Below are 21,188 nucleotides of genomic sequence, written 5' to 3' on the forward strand. Positions count from 1 at the left end.
AAATGAAATCATGGCATTTTAAGACTTTCTACATTCCAGTCCAAAGGTGCAGAATACCTAAAAGCCCTTCCTTCACTGTCAGTATGAACATTTGCTGCAGACAACGTACAAAAGTCCTGTGACCGCAAAGAGCAGCATGCTGTCCTGCACCCTATGAAAGCATACTTCACAAAATTTCGTATTCAGAAGAACCAAATTGTTGCATGCACAACGTGAATCTCGCTAAATAGTATCCCAAAAAATGAAAACGACACATCCTCAGTGAGAGCGTAGAACTGAAATGACTCTAAACCGGCCTGCTGAAAATCTAAGGTGATTTGTTGAAAAGGGTCACATGAATGAGGCATGAGCAGTCAATCAGTCGAGCAGAGGTTTCACAGCCCAGCTGTCAGAAAGCTGAGCTTACCTCTCTCCTTACTCAGCAGAGCAGAAAAAAACACACACTCTTGTCTCTTCATTTCCTCGCTCTTTCTTTGCCCTCCTCCTCCCCCTCCTCCTCCAACCCGCTCCCTCTCCTCTGTGATGAATGGAAGGTATGAATTCTCCGTGGCCTCCCCGGGTTTCTCTCTGAGGCCCTCGGCAGCTGAACAAACAACACGCTCTCAAACTTAAAGGCGCAATCAGGAATTTATTTGAACCATGTACATTTCGGGTATATTTGTGTATGGCCCTGAAGTGCCCGAGAAGGAACATGGAAAATAGATTTTTGTAGAGTTGTCATAACTCAAAACCTGGGTATTTTTTTTAAACTCTGCAACTGTAAACAAACCTTTTACGAGCTCAGACTGAGCAGTTACACGGTCATTTATCAAAACTCAGGTAATGAATTTTAATGAATTAAAACCCTAAATAAATCATTATGTAAACAAAGCCAGTAATGGGGAAAACGTCTCTCAGCTCTCTAAAACATGTGGACACAGACTCAGAGAGGTGGGGTTGGTGGGGAAGGAGAGGGAGTGTTGTTGGTCAGGTCTGGAGGGGTGGTCCTGGTCAGGAGTCAGACCCAGCTGTTGTGGCCTATTTATCCATGCCACAGCAGCAGAGGTTGTGGTGGAGGGTTGGATGGGTTAGCGAGGCAGAGCATGAAACAGAGAGAAAGAGTTTGTATGACAGGGGTTGGGGGTGGTGGTGGAAGAGGAGATGGATGTGGATGATGAGAAGCAGATGGAGGGCGTATTTTTTTCTTACTATCTGCCTGTGACGCAGGTTTAGCTCTCCAGGTGCATTGTGGGTAGCTTGTATGAATGCATGCCCAGCTTCTTGCGGCTCCAGATTGATCAAGGAGGTACTGGCTGCGGTGATGCAGCTGTCTGCAGAAGTATTCAGATCAGTAACAAAGTTCTACTTCAGGACAGATGGATTATCAACATGTACTTAAAATAAAAGTACTCTGTCTGCAGAAAAATGTCCCCTGGAAAGAGATATATTACTATTTATGACATTTTTAGATTGATGCATCAATGTGTAAGAAGCCTTTTATTGTTGTGGCTGCTCGAGATGGTGCTAGTTTGAACGTCTTTATATACAGCTCAGTAGTTTAGTCTAGTGGTTCCTAATCTAGGGGTCGTGCCTTTTCCAGAGGGTCACAAGATAAATCTAAGGGGTCGTGAGATGATTAATGAATTAGAAATTAAGGAAAAACAAAGTTCTTCTGCGCAAATTTGTATTATTTTTTGACATGTGACTGCAACTAGGCCTCAATCAGACACAGCATGTTTTAGCAGCCTGCGGTGGCTTTTCGTAATCGTTGTGCTGCTTTTGTGTGGCTGAGTGCCTTGCTTTGTTTTGCTCTATGCACCTCATGTTTTTGCAGTTTTGTAAAAAAAAAAAAAAAAAAAAAAGCGCCAGGTGTCGTGGCTATTTTTTCCATAGTCCAATCAGATTAATTGCGATGCGAGCCTTCTGTAGTGGCGATGACAACAATTGGTAGCGTACGCGGTTTGGGATGTGCTGACGTTAGCTCACTTTCAGCATTGCCCAAGGCAAGCATATCTGACATATCTGAACAAAATATAACCAGCTGTAATTAGGCCCGATGATTGACAGCACACTGTCAAACTGTCCCAGACTCATCCTAAATTAAGCCTTGAACCAACCATCATTCTCCATCGTTCTCCCTTTGATTTCTTCTCTCTTTGGAGGCCAAAACACACTGGAGGTGAACGCAGCGTGTCAAAAAATACGCCCCTATTATTTTTAACGTACAACCCACATCGGCATTGGCTCGACTTGCGTCACCACTTGTGGACATGCTGCCCCAATGCCACTGTCCCATTTCTCCCGGAATTAAATGCACATTTCCCCCACTTGGTTCCTGCTTGTACTTGTTGGCTCCCGTAGCAGCTCTTTTCTCTGCTCCTATGACAGCTCGACTCCTCTCCTCACCACTGATGTATAAAGAGAACTCTGTAGCTGTTGCTGTCTTGTGTGTAATGAAGAATGATTGAGGAGAGATTAGTTGTTGAGGTCGAGAAATATCCTTAGCTAAATGACCCACAATCCCATCATTTTTGTTTAATTAGGGACTGTCCACATGTGAGGAATTACAGATCTTTCAGTGAAAGTAGTAATAACTTTGCTTGATTGTCTGTTGATGAGCTGTAGTGCAGTGCCTCCAGTGTATGCTAGGGGTGGCATTTGACGCGCATCACGCCAGTGTGTTTTCAACTTGGGGGTCTCATGTAACCACACAAATCTTCAATTCCCTGTGACCAGTCCCCAAGTGCTCGCTGTCCATTAATTTTTATGTATCAGATCTGCAGGTTCACTTCACAGCAAAATAGCGATAATGCTAAGGACAGGTAATTCAGTGGTTGCCTAGCAACAATTTTAAAAAAGACAAGCCAAGCTGCAATAGGTGCTCTGTCTGATCAGGGCAGGCTTCAACAACAAAAAAAAAAGGTCCTGCTTTGTGACTCAAGCTTTGCAATGGGCAAAAAAATGCTAAGTCTGATCTGGGCTTTACAATTCATTTTGAAGGGAACATGAATGTGTAAACCAAATGTAAACCATTTCATCATTTCATTAAAAAAAATACAAATTTCAACCTGATGGTGGTGCTAGAAGGAGGCCAAGGGAACACCTAAGTCAGCAGGCTTCATCCTCTTGGGGCCATGAATGTCTGCATAAAATGCTAAGTTAAAACATTTCAGTTTGGACCAAGTGGTGGTCTGACATTGCCCTCCCTAGAGCCACACTGCTAGCACGGCTAATACGTACAATATTCCCTCTAAAATGTGGTAAAGTTGAGTTATAAACTAGTATGAAATGGATACTTAAGTACAGTACTTAAGTAAATGTGCTTAGTGTCTTTCCACTGCTTCCAGGCAGAAAGGTGAGGCTGTAGCGGCTCGGCGAGATGATGTGAAATACACAGTAGAGTGCTGGAGGCTTGACAGCTCTTTAACGATCTGCAGACTGTGTTATTCGACTGGTTTTCACTCCCCCCTCCCACCCATCCATCCACCCACCTCTGCACGCTGCAGCAGCCAGAACATTCCTCACACATCTGGCCCCTGAGTCTTTCCCAAACGCTCCCTCTCCTACCACTCTGCGCCGTAATTACCCACAAGCCCTGTGTTCTCCTTTTCTCTTTTCTTTTTATGATCCTCAGCCCCCTCCTCGGCTGAAATCATAAAAGCATGGAGCACACAAACGTCATTTATAGTCATGATTTAGAAGGAAGGAGGCTTTCTGGTGTCCACAGAGATGTGCCATCCAGAAATATGCTTTTTCCTCAGCCGAGCGTGTGTTGCCAGAACTTATAAAAGCAAGACAAACATAATGAATCAGTTACCCAGTTTGAACCATAATTTCTTTTCGAGATAGTTCTTTGCCCCCTTGAGAGGTTTGTGCTGTTTTGAAGCAGCTGAGTGAAGCAGGATTCAATGAGTGGGAGTGGGAACAATTTCCAATCTAATGATATAGATGTCTTATGGGACTGTGTGTGAGTGCGTGTGTGTTTTCCAGCTGTGGAACGTAACTAAGTACATTTACTTCACAACAGATTTGAGGTACTTGTTCTTAACTTGAGTATGTCCATTTTATGTGACTTTATACTTCCATTCCAGGACATTTCAAAGGCGAATATTGCACTTTTTACTCCACGATATTCATCTGACAGCTACATCTACTTTTCAAATTAAGGTTTTATATTAAAAACATATGAGAGTCTTATAAGCTGCGCCTAACTGGGTCTCCTTGTCACATTTCAGATGTCTATGGGCCCTGACACTCCAAGCAGACAGTCGGCCGTCAGTCAATGTCTGGCCGTCGGTGAGTGTCTGTCGCCCTAGTTTTTGTGGTGTGTTCTGCGCCGTTAGTAGTGGTCGGCTCTTGTCAACTGTTTTTGGCCACTTCAGTATGTTGAATCAGCGTCAGACCCAGCGTAGCCTGTCTGTGAGTGAAATCACTCTGATTGTCTGTTCAGCTCAGTTGACAGGAAGAGAAATGGAAGTGAGGAAAGCAAACAAACAGCTAAAGAGGCATGAGATTGAAACAAACATATTATATTAGGTTACATTATTTCTTAATCCATTGAATTCTTCTGCAGAAACATGTCATAATTCATGTTACTGTTCACTAGCACAAGGTAAATAACATTAAATCTTTCAACATCAGGTTGTGTCGTTAACTTGCTAACTTGCTAACTGGCTTCCTGAATTGGTCCTGTTAGTCTACCAGTTTCCCTTTTTGAATGACAAATACAGACTGCCTTCTGCCATGGAGTTATTTCATCTCATGCAGGTGCAGAACGTTCATACTAGTTGGTCATTGGCTGTAGTCTTTGCAGTGTTTCCATGTGCAACTTTTTGGCCAAGACACAGGTGACGTGAGGAGAGGAGGAGTTCTTTGGTGTCAGTTTGGTGTGTTCGGGCCTTATGAGTTGTTAGTAGCTACAACAAAGACATTTTCTCTCTTAAATTCTCACATGGTTTGGTTTAAATAACTTTTTGAGGCCCAAATGGTTGAAATGATTCAACATTTCACCAATTTCCTTTGAAAAATCCATAAAATCATCAATCAAATGCATCACAGAACGTAGGTCTTAGGACGTAAACCTGTATATAAAGCTAAAATCAGCTCCACCTCGATAAGCTACAACACTAATATGCTATGCATTGATGTATCAGTATGTATGTAATACATAACCCTGTCTTTTAGAAATTCAATTCTTTTGCAAAGTAATTTACAACAACAAATGCTAACCAAATTCCTAACTTTTTAAGAATATATATTTTAGGCACTGGCAGCACGTGGTTTATGTTAGGGAAAGATCAAAACCTGATTTAATACAATTGACTTGAAGCACGAGACAAATTCAGTCAAAACCAGGAACTTTCCCTGACTTTACCCAATGTGCTTCACACTGAAAACGCACCAACCACCAGCATCAAAGTGCGACCTGTGGGGAACTGCCATGCAATGTTTATGGAAAGCCGTGGCAGCCATTTGATTCTGTGACCTAGTGTGGCCAAACTAAAGTTGGGGATAGTTTAGCTTTTGGTTGCAAATTGTGGACAGAGAATACCCTCAGCCAATCAGTAAACAGAGTCATGAGACTCATGTGACATGCTGATCTATGTTACAGAGAATTTCTTCCCGTCTGAAAGACTTACCTCCCAGCCAAAGGAAAATGTCATTATTGTTGTGGGCCGTACTTCCCCACTGCTTGGTGTGTTTTTGGCGTTACCACAGATGGAACTCTGGATGTGAACCTCGGTCTCTGAAGCCCTGCGCTTCGTACCTCCACTCAAAAAAAGTTTTGCCTGTGAACATAATCCAAGCAGAGGTTATGTAATTTAGGAGATGGGTTGAATTTATCATTCATGCAGAATGAGTACTTTTGCTTTTAATTCTTTTGTATATTTTGTTGATAATACTCCTTCTGAGTTGGATCTGAGTGTTTAACTTATTTATAATGGACTATTTTACTGTACTGCTACTATTACTTTAAGGATCTGAAACCTCCTTCCACCACTGTCGTGTGAGAGCGAGCGGCGCAGGGGTCAAAGGTTGATGGCATGTGGGGTCGGTCAGCGCTGACGCGTCTGCGGCGAGCCACATGTCTGAGCGTCCACAGGAAGTGAGGGCGCATGCAAGGGGGCTTGCATACAGGAAGGCGCTTTGTTGTCGCTCCCTGCCAGGAAAGCACTATTGTTAAAGTACCCGGTCGTGTTTTTTATCTGACGGCACTGTTTACTCCTGCTTTGTCTGTAATCTCAGGCCCCTCGCTCCTGTACCTCCCCCCGCTGGCACACTGCCACACATTTGTCTTGCAGCTCTTGTGTTTTCCAGATAGTGGCTTACTTTCACACTGTGGGAACAATTGTTGCGACACTTGAGCGCCTGCTATCTGAATTGGAATTAAAGGTTTGTTTGGAGCTGGATAACACCCACTAGAACTGATACGGTGGGAATACATGCGAGAAAAAGCGGTCTGTGACAATACCTGTGAATTTAAAGGTGGAAAGAGAGGCGGATAATAAAGGGAAGAAGTGAAAGTAAAGGTTCTTTCAAGCATGAGTTCTCAGATCCTCAAAAGCAGTCTTTAAAGCAGTTACCTTGGCATTTACGTTGAACTCACATCTTGTTTTTGTTCTGATTTACTGAATCGTCCCGTGAGGGAAGAAATCAGACACTTTTCATTGTCTTGTGCCGAGAAACACAACCCTCTGTACACTTAAAAAACAAAAGTTCCCTGGCTAACTGGTGCTAAATAGATTTATGACCACTAACTGGAGGACTGGTTCAACACCTACATGGTTGATTTGTTTTATTTGAGGAACATTTCATTGTTCCATGTGGCTCCTGTTAGTCTGAACTTTGTTTTTTTTTTTAACTCCCAGACTTCTTACAGTTTGGTGTTGTAGTGATCCAGTTAAAACACACTTGTAAGAGCTGAATATGATCCTCTAATACACCAAAGTCATGGCATTTGATCTATTTTCCCATAGTGTGTGTCTTAAGAGTTCACTGTGTTTTTAGGCAAAAAAACAAAACAAAAACTAGTTAATATGGCATCACTTTACGAAATAGCTCCAATCCAAAGAACATTTCTTGCTCCCCCCACCCCCCCAGAGATCCTCCCCTATGACATTCTTTCTCTTTACCATCGGACTGTACGCTCAGCGGCCCTGCAGTTCTCCGTGCTCAAATCCCCTCTCAGTCTGCCTTCAATAGAAATGGAAATTTGAGGCCCTCCCCTCCCGTGGCTCCCCCGTCTCCTTGCTCCACTCCCCCAGAATGAGCCAGGATGTTTTGAGAAGTGGGATATTGCTCCTAATGGATTCCAAACACCACAAAAGTTTATTAGGAAGCAGGGCATCGTAAAAGTAGAAGGTGGGGGTGGAGGGTATGTGGATGAGGTGGAGGAGGAGGAGAAGGAGGAGGGGGGGATAATGTGTAGGAGTGTGGATAGTTTCTGTTTTGTTTTTGCAGAACATTCATTTTTACTCCTCTCTGCTGCAGGAAATTAACATTAACCTGCTTCGTCTAAGTGACTGCGGCTGTATTTTTAGTTCAGCCAGGTGCTTTTTTTTTAGGCTTTTTTTTTCCTCTGCTCCGACTCATTGGCATGACGAATGCAAATCAAATGACAACATCTGCCTTGTTATACAAAGATGTAACCTCTGGCTGTTTCTCAGACATTACTAACACAGTGGAGATAGACGGTGTTTCATAGACCACATAATGTAGCAACATCCTTGATTAAAAAATGTGACAGTATTTCTCACCAGATGATCTTAATGCAGCTGTGTGGACTAGAACTCCTTGAAGGATAAGACTGATGATCTGAGAGACTGATCGCTTGTTCCTTTGTGTCATAGAGCTCTATTTTTTCCACATCTATAAAAACACATCAGCGAGCCACACAGTTGCAGTTTGTAGTTCATTCTGATGCTGTAACCACAATAACTCCAAATTTGTATCAATCCTTGGCTGAAAATAGTCCCTAACAAATAAACTAATCAGCCATTTATGAGTAAGGTTTGTTAGAATCTACAGTGCCTGGCTGTTTAAGGAAATTACTGAGCCTTTTATAAATAATTAAACCTTGTATTTGTGGCCATTTTTGAAAGATTTACATCCTCACTACAGAAATCAGAAAGTTTTGAGAGACTGCTGCACTGTTGGATATGAATACTAAACAATGACTGTCCAGCTCAGTTAAAGAAGTATTTCACCACTGGGAAGACTGTTTCATAAAACTGGGTTGTCTATGCCGTAGAAAGATGCATATACTGAGAAAACAGAGAAAATGCGCTGTGGCATTCATTCTTGGTCAAGAGGTCAAAAACCTACAACTACCTGAGTGTACTGTGTTGCACCAGACCAATAAATGAAGCAGCTATGAAAATAATGTGAATGTGTCTGTTCGACACAATGGCAACAAATGTTCTTGTTTGAGTTAAACGGTTGGAACAGCATTTGGTGGGCATATGAAAATGGGGAAGTACAGCCTATCGTCTGAGCAACAGCCCAAGAGCCAGCACAACTCTGCTGGATGACACAAAATGCATCATCTGGTGGAGTTTTGCTGGGAAGGGGGCAGGGAGATCTGGGCACTGGTAAGATGGAGGGAAGTTTACTACGATTCATTTACACAAATTACCCACATTGTTACGATACAAAGCTGGTTGAAAATCGATGAAGTATCCCTTTAGAAGGAGAAGTCCATGATATTAGTTGGCAGTCTGAAAAGCATCTGAGGCACTCTCATTTTAAGTAAAAGTCTTTTATTAATACCTGGAAGACAAATGTGTTTAGACTTAAACTCTCTTCATCAGGGTATATCAATATATATAAATGCAATGATCATCCATGAATAAATAAAAGGTCTTTACTTATAGTCAAACTAACAACTAATACCATGAACTTCTACCTAAAGTAAGCTGGACAGTCATTGTTTTTTATTTTTATTCAACTACTTGCCCTATCTTTGAAGAGGGACAGATATTTTACCACCCACAACATCTAGTTTCTATACCCAGTGCAGCACTTCCTATTTTCTCTGAATATACTGTTGCTTTTGTTCTGTCTCATGGGACTTTTTGACTATAAGAAAAAAATAGAATACTCAGTGACCTTTGCAATGATGATTAATAAGACAGGAAATAAGAAAAAAGTTGTTTTTGTGACAAACATTAAATATTATGACGTTTTTTTTCTCCACAAGCCTCTACAAACTATTCAAATGAGACAATCTGACAAAAGATCATTTCTTTTTGGTCACATCTCAAAGCAGACAGACCATACGGTCCCAAGCCGAAAAGTTTGGGAAACACTGCTAAAACATTTCCCTGAGCAGCATGGTGAAGTTGGTGTTTGTTTCTGCCTCTAAATTCCAAGGTGGACCTCATCACACTGCACACATGGCTGCCATGATCTGAACACAAGTCTCCAGAGAATAATACTTGTTCATCAAAAGTGAACGTTAGAAAACAAAGACAGGCTTGTGTGAAATAAAGAGACAAAGATAAAGGGGTAGTTTGGCATTTTGGACTTGCGCTTATCCCGTTTTTTGCTGAGAGTAAGATGAGAAGATTGATACCTATCTGATATATTTGTCCTTTTAATGTTAGGCTACAGCCAGGCTAGTTTATCTTAGAGCCAGCATAGCCAGGCTAGCTGTTTCCCCCTGTTTTCACTTCATATTCATCAGACAAACGTAAGAGTGGCTTCGATCATTTCATCTAACTCTTAGCTCTCCAAAGAAAGTGTTCCCAAAATGTTGAACTGTTCCTTTAACAGAGGGGTTTATGACTCTATCACCCATCTTTTAGACAGTCAGTATAGATCTGAATTTGAGTATTTGCATGCAGTTTAATGTGTGTGCGCACATTTGCCTCTGCATAGCTGTGTGTGTAGACATCCAATGAAAGCGAACGGAAAATGTGGAATTAGATTGAATGCCTTTGCAGTGTGTTGGCCTGTGTGTTGAAGCAGTTTTCCTTGATGTGTGTGTGTGCGTGTATTCATGGCCGCCTCTTGGCTGGGTCCATCCTTGCGTCAGAGGCCCTAATCTGGTCCTCTCCTCACAAAGCCTCTCTTTGATGTGCTGCTGCTGCTGCTGCTGCTTCCTGCCATGTTCAAATAAAGCTTCACAATCAAATTGAGTCTGCCTCCACTGAATGCATTAGTGTTTAATAGCGTTATTGATCAGGCTAGAATAACTCGACAAGCCCCTCTCTCAATTCTTCCCCTGGCCTCGAGGCTAAACCCCCCGCCTCGGCCTCGCCAGCGCCGCCTCAGAAGTGAAGCAGTGAGTTGAGGAGTCCTGGAAGGAACAAATACCCTCCAATGACTTTCCCTCTCAATGGGTGATACGAGGCTCTTTAGAGCAAGGGTGGGATTGCATTTGTGATTTCCTGCTTAATCCTTTAATCCTTTAGTCTCTTTTCTCAGACAACAAAACATAATTTCACTCCTCAAATCCTTATTTCTCCCAGCCGTTGTTGTGAAGGCACTTGTTGATTTGCAGGAGGCACTTTTTAACTAGGCCGTCAGACTTCGATGTTTTTGGGAATATGCTTGTTTCCTTTCTTGTTGAGAGTTAGGTCAGAATATTCACAGCACTCTCATGTCTGCACAGCAAATATGCAGCTGGAGGCTGCAGCTGGTTAGCTTAGCTTAGCATAAATATTGGAAATGGGAAACAGCTAGCCCGAGTCCATCCAAAGGAAATCATCACCAGCACATCTAAAGCTCACAAATGCTATCTTGTTTGTTTAACACATATCAGAGTGGTTTTAGGGGACTTGTTCCTTGGACTATTTCTTGGCTGGCACCAGTTACTTCCTGAAATCTCTGCCTCACAGTTGATGGCTGTGATAGCAGAGAGCACTAAAGGCCCTGACACACCAAGCTGATGGTTGGCTGTCAGTCAGTGTTGGGCTGTGAGCTTCAGTCGCCCTAGTTTTTGCAGTGGGCCCTGCACCCATAGCTTTTCTTCGGCCTATCCAGCATGTTGAATGGCGCCAAAGATGGGAGTGCCCATTGGTGACTGAAATCACTCTGATTGGCACTTCAGCTCAGACTACAACTCAAACGACTGAAGTCAAAAGGGAGTGAGATCAAATCAGACTTGTCATGCTAGGTAAAAAACATTTTTTAGCCTCCTTATTTTTGGCAAGAGTAAATATCCTTTGTTTTTTTAACATCAGGTTGTTTTGTTAATGTGCTAATTGGCTAAATATCGTCTTGAATCCGTCCTGTCGGTCTTCTGATTTCCCTTTTTTAATGACACTACTGCCACCTGCTGGTTTAGACAGTAATTTTCTCTCACACAGGCACAAAACATGTTAGTGCTAGTTCATCGTTGGCTTCATTTATGCGGTGTGTTTAAGTGCAACATTTTGGCCGAGACACAGGCGACACGAGGCGATGCAACTGTCAGCCTTCGTCACAAATAATTCTTTGATGTCGATTTGTCGTGTCTGACAGTAGTCTGGCAGGTCACAAACTAAGGTATCCTGAAATGAAATTGATTATAGACTGGCACCATGTTTGGTAACAGCTATCAAAATAAATCAATTCAACATTTGCTGGAGATGGTTAGCTTAGCATAGCTTAAAGACTGGAAACAGGAAGTAAAAGCTTGGCTATTTCCAAAAGTTTTTGTAAAGATTAAACAAACAACATAACGTTAGCTAGCTGTTTTCCCATGTACAGTCTTTATTGCTAAGCTAAGATAAGCTAAAGTAAGTTATTGTCTCCTGGCTCCAGCTACATATTTGCCTACATACATGTCAGTATGTTCTCATCTGACTCAAGCAGAAAAGTGAATGAGCAGGTTTCCCAAATTGTAAAACTATTCCTTTAAGCAATTTAGTTCCCCACAGATCATTCGCCATGTGTCTTCAAGATCGTGCGTTGAGAGAGTTGGCGTCTCTGTTCCTCATCAGTGGAGTCCTGACAGACGTGCTCTCCAGCCCCAATAATCAACCCCAAAAAAAAGAGGGGAGATGTTTTCTCTCTGCTGCTCAGTGGGAACAGAAAAGCGCAGTGGGAAGGGAAGAGGAGGGGGGAGTCAGCTGAAGATTGGAATTCTCCGAGATGTGCTCGGCCCCCACCTCCACGGGCCTTCCCGGGCCAAGTTAGCCGTTAAATCCCCCTTTCTTCTTACTGATGACCCGTGAGTGATGTGGGGGAGGGGTCACAGGGTCAGTGGAGAGTGTGGTGGGGAGGAAGGGGAGGGATGATGATGGTGGTGGAGGGGCTGGGGGCAAAAACGAAGACGAGGCAAAGCCAGGCGAGGAGGCGCACTTGTCTTTCCACTCCTGTAATCCCTCCAATTTGGATTATTAAATCTAAATCTGTGTTCCGGATTCATCAGAGCCCACATTGCTTGCAAATTACTCCCAGGTGTGTCGAGGACATTGCTGCGCATGGAGATGAGAACACGAAGCAGCAGCACGGCCGCTTATGGATGCAATCACACACTGCGGTGCAGCCTGAAAGTTTGAGTTAGTTATGAATAATGAGTTATACAATGTTGCTGTCGGGCAAACCTCCAGTTTGACTATTATTTTTGCTCCCATGTGGATTGAGTAAACCTCTGGGTTGGGTTTGTGAAATCTTTTAGATGAGCTGATAAAACAAAGCAAACAGTTATATAAACTCATACATTTGTCATCCAGTTGTCAGGCAGCTGTCAGCACCTGAAAGAGGTGATAGACTGAGAGGGCTTACCGATACTGCTGGTGTTACTGTGGTAGCTCTCACTGGGCACAGTACTGTATGTGCTGTAATGTAATGTGGTCTTTTGGTGAAAAGGTGCCTTGTGAAACTGAGAAATGAGTAAAGGACAAAGCTAAAATGAAAAACGGGTGGGAGTAGTTGTTGTTTCAGTACCTTCTCTGAATGCTGAGGGACTGAATATCATATAAATATAACTTTTATATAATCAGGTAATCTCACCGAGATCAAGATGGCTTTTGCAAGAGGGACTTGAGTACAGCAGAGAGGAAGAAAACAAACATGGTCAGACATAACAAAACGACAAATACATACAATAAACATAACCAGACAAAAATAATAGCTAACTGGCTTTTGAGATAAATGAATTTAAAACTATTTCTAAACATTAATGGCCTTCACAGAGGGTGTGACAAATAATCGACACAACAATGCACCTGCATATATTTCGTATCAAAACTATTTGCAGCAATGTAAGTTTGTTACAGTTGCTTCGCTTGTTTGATGAAAGGTTTTTATGTGAATAGATTTACCGGCAGTGATGCAAATTTGCAACAACTACCGGGATTCTGTTGCCTGGGTTCAGAGCAGCATCTGGTGAGATAAGGTGTTGTTTACCCTAAACTAAGTTACGCCATTTTGTTGAGTTTTCTTTTAGCAAAAAATGTTGAAAGGAGTAATAAAGTTTGTCGTCTTGGTTCTGACTATGGCTTCTCCGTGTTGTTGTTTTATAATCCTCACGAATAGGCACAGTGTGATTGGTTTATGTGTTTGTTTGCACTGAGAAAGCTCCAAAAACTCAACCACGTTCTACATTTTTGCCACATAATATTTGTGTTGTGTCTTAAAGAACTCATGAAAACAACAGTTCAAAAAAATATATTGACGTGCGAGTTAATCGCCCGAGAAACACCCTTGGTGTGTCAAGGCCTTAAACCTGCGTTACAGTTTACTTTGACATGTTATTAGCTATTCACTTTTAGCGCTGTTTTTGGTCTTCTCCACCTCCTCTAAACATCTCCCTGCTTGGCTGCTACATGAGCTGCTATGTTCAGCAGCTAGTTGCTACCTTTGTCTCTCTGTTGTGTTGTGCAGGCTGTGTACACTTTTTTTTTAGAGCCTTTTGCTTTGAACAGCTGACAGTAATGACACTATGAGCCTGTTTACAGCTGATATTAACACGGGTCTTGGTGATCCGATCACATGTGTACAGCTCTAAATACAAGTGTAAACATCCACCAAGACACATTGTGACCTTATCACTCTAACCACTCGTCAAGGTTGTCTGGGACACCTTTGACCTTATATCTTTTGTAGTATAAAAGCTAATATGTCCTGATACGTCCTCGACAAGAACTGCGTCAACAATGCAGACGTTATGGTGATTTTGGTGACTGCGTGCAGTGAGTTGGAGGAGACATTTTGAATTCTACTGACAGTGATATATCTAGGTATACCGACACAACTGCGAACATGACTAACGAGCAGTTAGTGAGAGTGTGGAATTATTAATTGTACACTGGGCCCTTTTACCTCCTAGCGTAAGTGACATAGGCAGTAATGAAATATGAACACAAGTGGTCAGCTGGATAGTCTGGACAGACAGGTGTGAATGTCAATGTGTCTCAGCTGCAGACGACCGAAACACATGTTAATACCAGGTGTAAACAAGCTCTACGATGGTGAACCAAAAAAGCAAAAGTTGCAGACTGTAAAATCAAAACTAGAAGTTAAAACATGCTAAAACACGGCGCGTTTCTGTGTCGTCAGTACAAGCAACACCTTCCGCGAACATGTTGTCACTTGATTACTGTTAATATAAAAATATTGGTTATAGCTTTTGGCCAGTTGGAGGCAGTTTATAAAGTTGTTATGATGAATTTGGTTGCCTATTAAAACATCCAGCAGACACGGAGTATCAATAGGATTCATTTGCAACGTCTTTCTGGCCACCTGTTGAACGTAAGTCCTAGATTCACTCTCCATTTAGCTCTGTTAAAGTTGCACACCGGGAAGTCAAACCAATAATCTAAAAGACACTAAAAGGCTTTGTTTGCTATTGCTGTACTGAAGTACAGAGAGTTGTTACATAGAGATGATACACTGACTCATGTAGTTGCATTAGTGTGAACTGGCAGGTTTTTAGAACGTTGCAGAACAGCGCATTGCAAGTAGTTCTCATTACTCATCAGAGGAACAATAAATCAGTGGTATGTTTGGTGAATTCTAGGTTAATTAGACCTCAGGCACAGCCTTGTCTCAATGTGAATCCACCCTTTGACTTCCTGCCCATCAGTGCTCGTACGATGTGGGGGATTGACACACCTCAGCCAATAGGATCAATGCCAAGGTGAAATGCGGCACACCCCAAATGCCTCCTAGTATTTATAGAGATGAGCATCTATTATTAGAGCTTTCTTAGCACCTGAGCTACTTTACACGTCTCCTTGTTGCTTTGATTTTGTCTCCTTTTATCCCAAATCTCCACAACGAGGTCACACAAGGATCTAACTAGAAAAGATCCATTATTCATTTCCATGTCGCTCAGCTTTTTCCAAAATAAAATGCATGTGGCTCTTTTGTCTTTATTAGAAAAGGACAATTTGTGTTTGGGGCTATAATTACAAGAAAGTAGTAAACAAGAGCTTTGAGTCTTACATTACAAAGACTTTTGGTTTATCTGAGCGTTGGCAATCCTCGTATTCTCTGTTGGTAAATCCTCCGCCACACTTGATTTCTTTTTATCATTAGCGCTGAGATCAGTGTTGTTGTGGTTAATAAACAAAGACTCCAACTGCTGAGTCACCATCAGGCAAATAAACAACAACAATGCAAACGGTTTTTATTGAAGATGCCAGACTTCCATGTAATTTTAAGACGTGTTTAGCCTCCATCAGGCTTGTTGTTGTGGTAAACTGCCCGGGTGGAAACATACCAAGAAGATCTTTTAAATCAGTTATTGCATACAAGGAAACACAGTGAGGTAATTAAACTTTTCCAGCAACTGACAGGCATATAATCATTGGCAAATTAAAACTGCACCTAGATTCATTTGAATAGTGCGTTTTGCCCGGAGCTCTTCCTGAAGCAAAGTCGAAATGATTCCAACAAACACGTTTCGGTGTCAGCAGTGTGAGCAATAGCTGAATGCACTGTAAATACTGAGACAAAGGACAGAAAGGGAAGAGGGGGAAAGAGAGAGACGAATGGGACACAGAAGTCTTGTCCACAGCAGGGTGTTTCATATTTTAGGGCCCTGCTGAATTGAGCCCAGTGTCTTGAGTGGTAGCGCGGCACTGGCGGGGTCAACACTTCTCCGCTGTGACTGAAGGAGCGTGAAATCTGGACGAGTGCACCCACATCTCCCAAATCCTGCTATTGTCTAAACAGAGAAATGGTTGCGGGGGTGTTTGAATGTGTGTGTGTGTGTGTGTGTGTGTGTGTGTGTTGTGTTTTGTAGAGTTTCAAATGTCGGGACATGTGAGGAAGCTTAAGATGATTCATATGTAGAAGTCAAACTGAAACCAAAATAAAATATGAAAAAGGGACTTTCATTTAGGTTTCCCAAACTCTCCTGCCATCGCAACCAGTAAGCTTTATTGCCCACAATGTGGAAAACTGCCTTTCACTTTCACCGCACAGTAAACATTAAAAAGCCAGTTAAGGGCCCAGTATGTAGGATTTAGGAGCATCTGTTGGCAGAAATGGTAAATAATATTCATAACTGTTTTCATTAGTGTATAATCTCCAGAAAATAAGAATCTTTGTGTTTTTGTTACCTGAGAAAGAGCTGTTTATATCTGCATAGCCTACAGAGCCTTTGCTCTTTGGTTCAGGCTGCATTTGTAAATAAGAATTTGTTCTTAATTGCTTGCCTGGGTAAATAAAGGTTAAATAAATAAATAAATAAACATACGGAGCAGGTCCTCTCCCAGGGAGTCCGCCATGTTGTTCCTATAGTAGCCCAGAGCAGACAAACAAAAACTGGCTCTAAATAGGGCCATTTGCATTTTGCATCAGCCACTATAGTTCTCCTACATGCTTGGCACATGGGAGAAGTTTAAGTTTTTCAACCTAGCTGCTAGATGCCACTGAATCCTATACCCTAGATGCTTAATTTAAGATTGGCATTACAGTAGAAAGCATCAACCCAGAGGAAAATATTGCTGCTCAGAAACAAATGAGCTTCTTAAGCCCTGTTTCCACCAAACACTTTCAGTATGGTACCTTTGGAACCAAAAGTAACCCTTCAGACATGGTACCCAGACCCTAGCGTTTCCACTGCAAACAGCACTCTTAAATGTGGGCGGGTATATTGTCACTCACTGCTGTGTCCAGCACTCACTGTATTTCCTCCATTATCAGTCCACACACCTTGTTTATGGTCCGCAGAACGAGGTTGCACACAGACATTTTCAGAACAAAATAAACAGGCTGCAGTGAGAGTCTCTCTCCATGGGAAAGTTGTCACAGTGAAATCGATGTTGATGGATTTACGTTGTCAACTTATGCACTGAGTAACATTACAAGTTAACATTCCACCTTAAAAGTCGCTGGCAGTCGGCCGACTTCAGCTGCTGCGAGAGGCAGCAAACAACTTTCATTTTATAGTTGCAGTTTACTAATTAAAATCTCCACGATATGAACAGAGGTTACATGAGCCTTAAAATTTCAGCCTCCTAGGGCGAAAACTGGCAGCCAGAGGGTGGGGAAATTTTTGTGGACCAACCAACAAACTAGTCAACTGGAAGAGCGAGCCGTGGAGCTAAAAACAAATCTGGGGAATAATTTAAGGTACAGTAAGACTATGCATTTGGCTTTAAAATGTCATCAACAAAGACAATGCAGTAAAGAAGCTAGTTCTGGCTTTCCTTTTAAAGTGGTGCAATGCTCCGTGATCTTGCATCACACTCCGTCAACTAGTTAAATACCTGCCTAATAACATACCATGTGAAAAACCCTGAAGAGTAGCATTGTGCTAATTAGCTGTTTAACTTGCCAGTATCAAGGTGGAGGACAAAAAAATGATTGTAACATGAGGTGTACAATCTGGCATTAAGCCACTGTGTGGTTGTTTGGAATTTTAATTAACATTTTACAGACATTTGCTTTGTCCCAACATATCCACATGACCGTAGCATCTCATGTTAGGTTGCTGCGGTGATGTTTGCAGTGTGTAGCAATTTGAGTTTTATACAAAACATATTTCGATATTAAAGGGATACTTTTCTGCTTTTCAACTAACTTTGTGTCACAACAAAGTGAGTAGTATGAGTAAATGAACTATGATAAACTTCCCTCTGTCTCACCAGTGACCAGATCCCCTGCTCAGAATCTGCATATGATATGTAGTGCATTCTAGTAGTTGTAGATTTTCTAACTCTTGAACTGACATTGAATCAACACCATAGCTATGGCATAGGCTCTGCATCAACATGGAGCGTACGCTGCAACCTATGGTGTTGCCTGACGTGCACTTCCCCGTTAATGTAACTACACGTCGCAGTGATGCTGACCTCCAGTCAACTTTTTTAAGCTGAAACCATTTCCCTCAATGGAAATTAAGCTTTTATTTACTTTAAGTTCACAGATAAGAAACAATAAATTGTGAAGACAGTAAAGTCTCCACAAAAATATCAAGTCTTGTGTGTGATTTATCCTTCAGAGATTTATACCTCGGGATTTATCGTGGCTTCATACGAGCAGAGGAAATCTCCGCTTGTCACTAGTCTAATTTATACAATGTAAATACCATAGGCCTGTGCTAATAATGTAGCATGTTGTATTTGTGTGGAAAACGTGTTTAGTATAAGACAAACGTTTTGTCAGTGAATCTTGTGAGTTGTAATGGAGCCAAATTATGTACTGTTACCTTTGTTAAATGCTGCTGTTTCCCTGGTTTCATATGAGAAGAGGAAAAGATCACTGGACGCTAGGCTAATTTATACAATGTAAAATGCCATAGGCTTGTGCTAAAAACATTAGCATGTTGTATTTGTGGGGAAAATGTATCCGGATAGACAAATGCTTTGTCTGTGAATGCTGTGAGTTATAGTAGAGCTGATTTGTGTACTTGTGTTTGAAATTGTCTCTAATAAGCCATGTTTAATGTGTGTTTAATGTGTGTTTTGAATGAACCAAACTTTACAGCACTTCACAGAAACCTCTGTCGTCGACTAGTGTTTTGGAAGTGTAACTGCAGAGTGACACAGACACACCACCACACAAGTATAAATGCTCACAAAGGTGTAGGCAACATGCGTAGGCTACAGCATAGGTTCTGCCGTATGAGTATAAATTCTGCTTAATAGGCACAGTTGAAATTTCAGATAGGTCGGACCACTGTGTATGACTGTATATCTTTAAACATAACCATTACGACTGAAAATGACAACAGTAATAAACAAGTTTGCCGATTTCACATATCTCCGCAAGTCAAATTAGTTGCCAGTTGTCTACTTGGATGTCGACTGTTGTTGTTAGTGCGGCATCACAGTGATTTGGGCTGTAGCACCAATTGAGTATTTGCATCCAGCTACTGCATAGACAGTCCAGCTTTGTGAAAAGACCGTTTATCCAGATATACCTCTTTAACAATGGCTAAATATGAGTAATGTGAAAGGTGTCGCGTGAATCGTTCATCCAGCTAGATAACTTCATCAACCAGGAAAGGAAACATGTTTATAAATCAGTATGCTGCTACAATACAAAGGTTAAATAAACTTACATTACATTACTTTGATTGGCTAATTCTTTTTTTTTTAAATCACAAAATCTTGAAGTTAGGTTCCTAGATGTTATTCAGCATGGTGATCTGAAACCTGCTTGTTGGCCAACTCATGAACTTTATCTGGCAGTCAACAGTGATTTGGTTTCGACTCTCTTCGATGTCACTATGTCTTGACTCTCTGTACACTTTTCTATCTCTGTTTAATCTTTCACGCTTTCTTTTTTGTCATCTCCCGTGTGTCTCTTTCCGACCACATCACACTAGCTGATCACAGCGCAGGGTACATGCTGCATCATGGCTACTCTGGCCTTTCTCTGAGTCTTCCTGAGGAAGCTCTTTGAAGGTCTGGCTCCGTAGTGGTGGGGATGGAAACCTGCGTGTTTGGCCATGACCGGGTGCCTCTCTGAGACGTTCTCCATTTGTGGTTTGACCTTTTCAGAAGTGCCCGACACGTCTTTTTCCGTCACAGACAACAGGCCAGAGGTTGATGTTGTGTGGAAGGCCCATTACACTTAAAGACAGGTAGTTATATAAAGTGACAGTAGGAGTGTTTCTGTGTATTATGTACCATATAATGTCTATGTAAAGTTAGTAGTACTGAATAGCTGAATGTGAAGGCACATGCCTGACAAACTCAAAAATTCATTGGGGGTTTTAATTGAAGGTTCTGATATTTTCTATTCTTTTTGCAGCAGTTTTAAATTCACTTATTTGTCCCTTGTAAGCCGCTGTAAGTGAATCTGTGGCCAAGAGATTCTTCTGAGAGCGTTGTGACCCAGAATCAATGTGGCAGATTTTGATCAGAAAACCACTGAGTATGCAACGAAACCAGTGGAAGAAGTTGGCACCGAGCAGCCGACAGTGGAACATAATGCTGACCAACACCCACAGAAACCATTGCATCAACAAAAACAAAACAAACAAAAAACAATACTCTCCGGCAGTCGTCAAAACAAATACATTCAGCCTACATTTGCCAATAAACAAGCAAACACATAATTTCATATCCTGATTCTGTTTCCTCAAAGCTCAAATCTGTCAGTTTCTTTTAGATTACCAAACATACTGTTATTATATCCACCTGTACTGAGGTCTATTTATAGTTGTTGCTATTGAGCAATGTTGATCAGGTGTACCGGGTTACGCCCGTCTGTTTGAAAATTCCATCAAATTTCTTTACCGCAATTCATTTGTGATTCATTACTTGGACAGTGGCTGACATTTATACCGTAGCAACAACAACAAAACTATGTTGTCTCTGTTTATTCTATTGAAAATTTAATTTGAAGTTTATTGAGATTCATTGTCTGTTATACAGGAGATAATGGGCCAAAGTGGCAGAGCAATGTGACTAATGCAACATCGCATAATAAGCATAGACAAATGATTTAAAATTCACATACAAAACAGTTACATCCTGCTGTTTGAATGCTTGATGTGAGGGCAGCAGTCGCTAGGCTACTTTATACAATGTAAAATGCCATAGGCTTGTGCTAATTCAATTTCAATTCAATTTTATTTATAAAGCCCAATATCACAAATCACAATTTGCCTCACAGGGCTTTACAGCATACGACATCCCTCTGTCCTTAAGACCCTCACAGCGGATAAGGAAAAACTCCCCAAAAAAAACCCCTTTAACGGGGAAAAAAAAAAACGGTAGAAACCTCAGGAAGAGCAACTGAGGAGGGATCCCTCTTCCAGGACGGACAGACGTGCAATAGATGTCGTACAGAACAGATCAGCATAATAAATTAAC

The 21,188-nt window shown here is 41.7% G+C and overlaps 1 protein-coding gene across 11 annotated transcripts in view; it reads left to right on the forward strand.

Moving 5' to 3' along the window:
* The window catches only part of LOC117266705 (uncharacterized), a 227,713-nt gene that overhangs the window by 55,383 nt on the left and 151,142 nt on the right, over positions 1-21,188 (forward strand). For 6 of the 11 annotated variants that reach the window (XR_013493396.1, XR_013493397.1, XR_013493398.1 and 3 more), the window contains one exon: positions 4,215-4,275. The exons of the other annotated variants lie outside the window; for them this stretch is intronic. Coding sequence is in view for 3 of the 6 variants with exons in the window: in XM_078175198.1 (XP_078031324.1) it covers positions 4,215-4,275 (61 nt within the window). In the remaining 3 variants the exon portion in view is untranslated. The remainder of the gene's footprint in view (positions 1-4,214; positions 4,276-21,188) is intronic. 11 annotated transcript variants of the gene reach the window in all.

This window comes from Epinephelus lanceolatus, chromosome 15, assembly GCF_041903045.1.
Source record: "Epinephelus lanceolatus isolate andai-2023 chromosome 15, ASM4190304v1, whole genome shotgun sequence".
Taxonomy (NCBI): Eukaryota; Metazoa; Chordata; class Actinopteri; order Perciformes; family Serranidae; genus Epinephelus; species Epinephelus lanceolatus.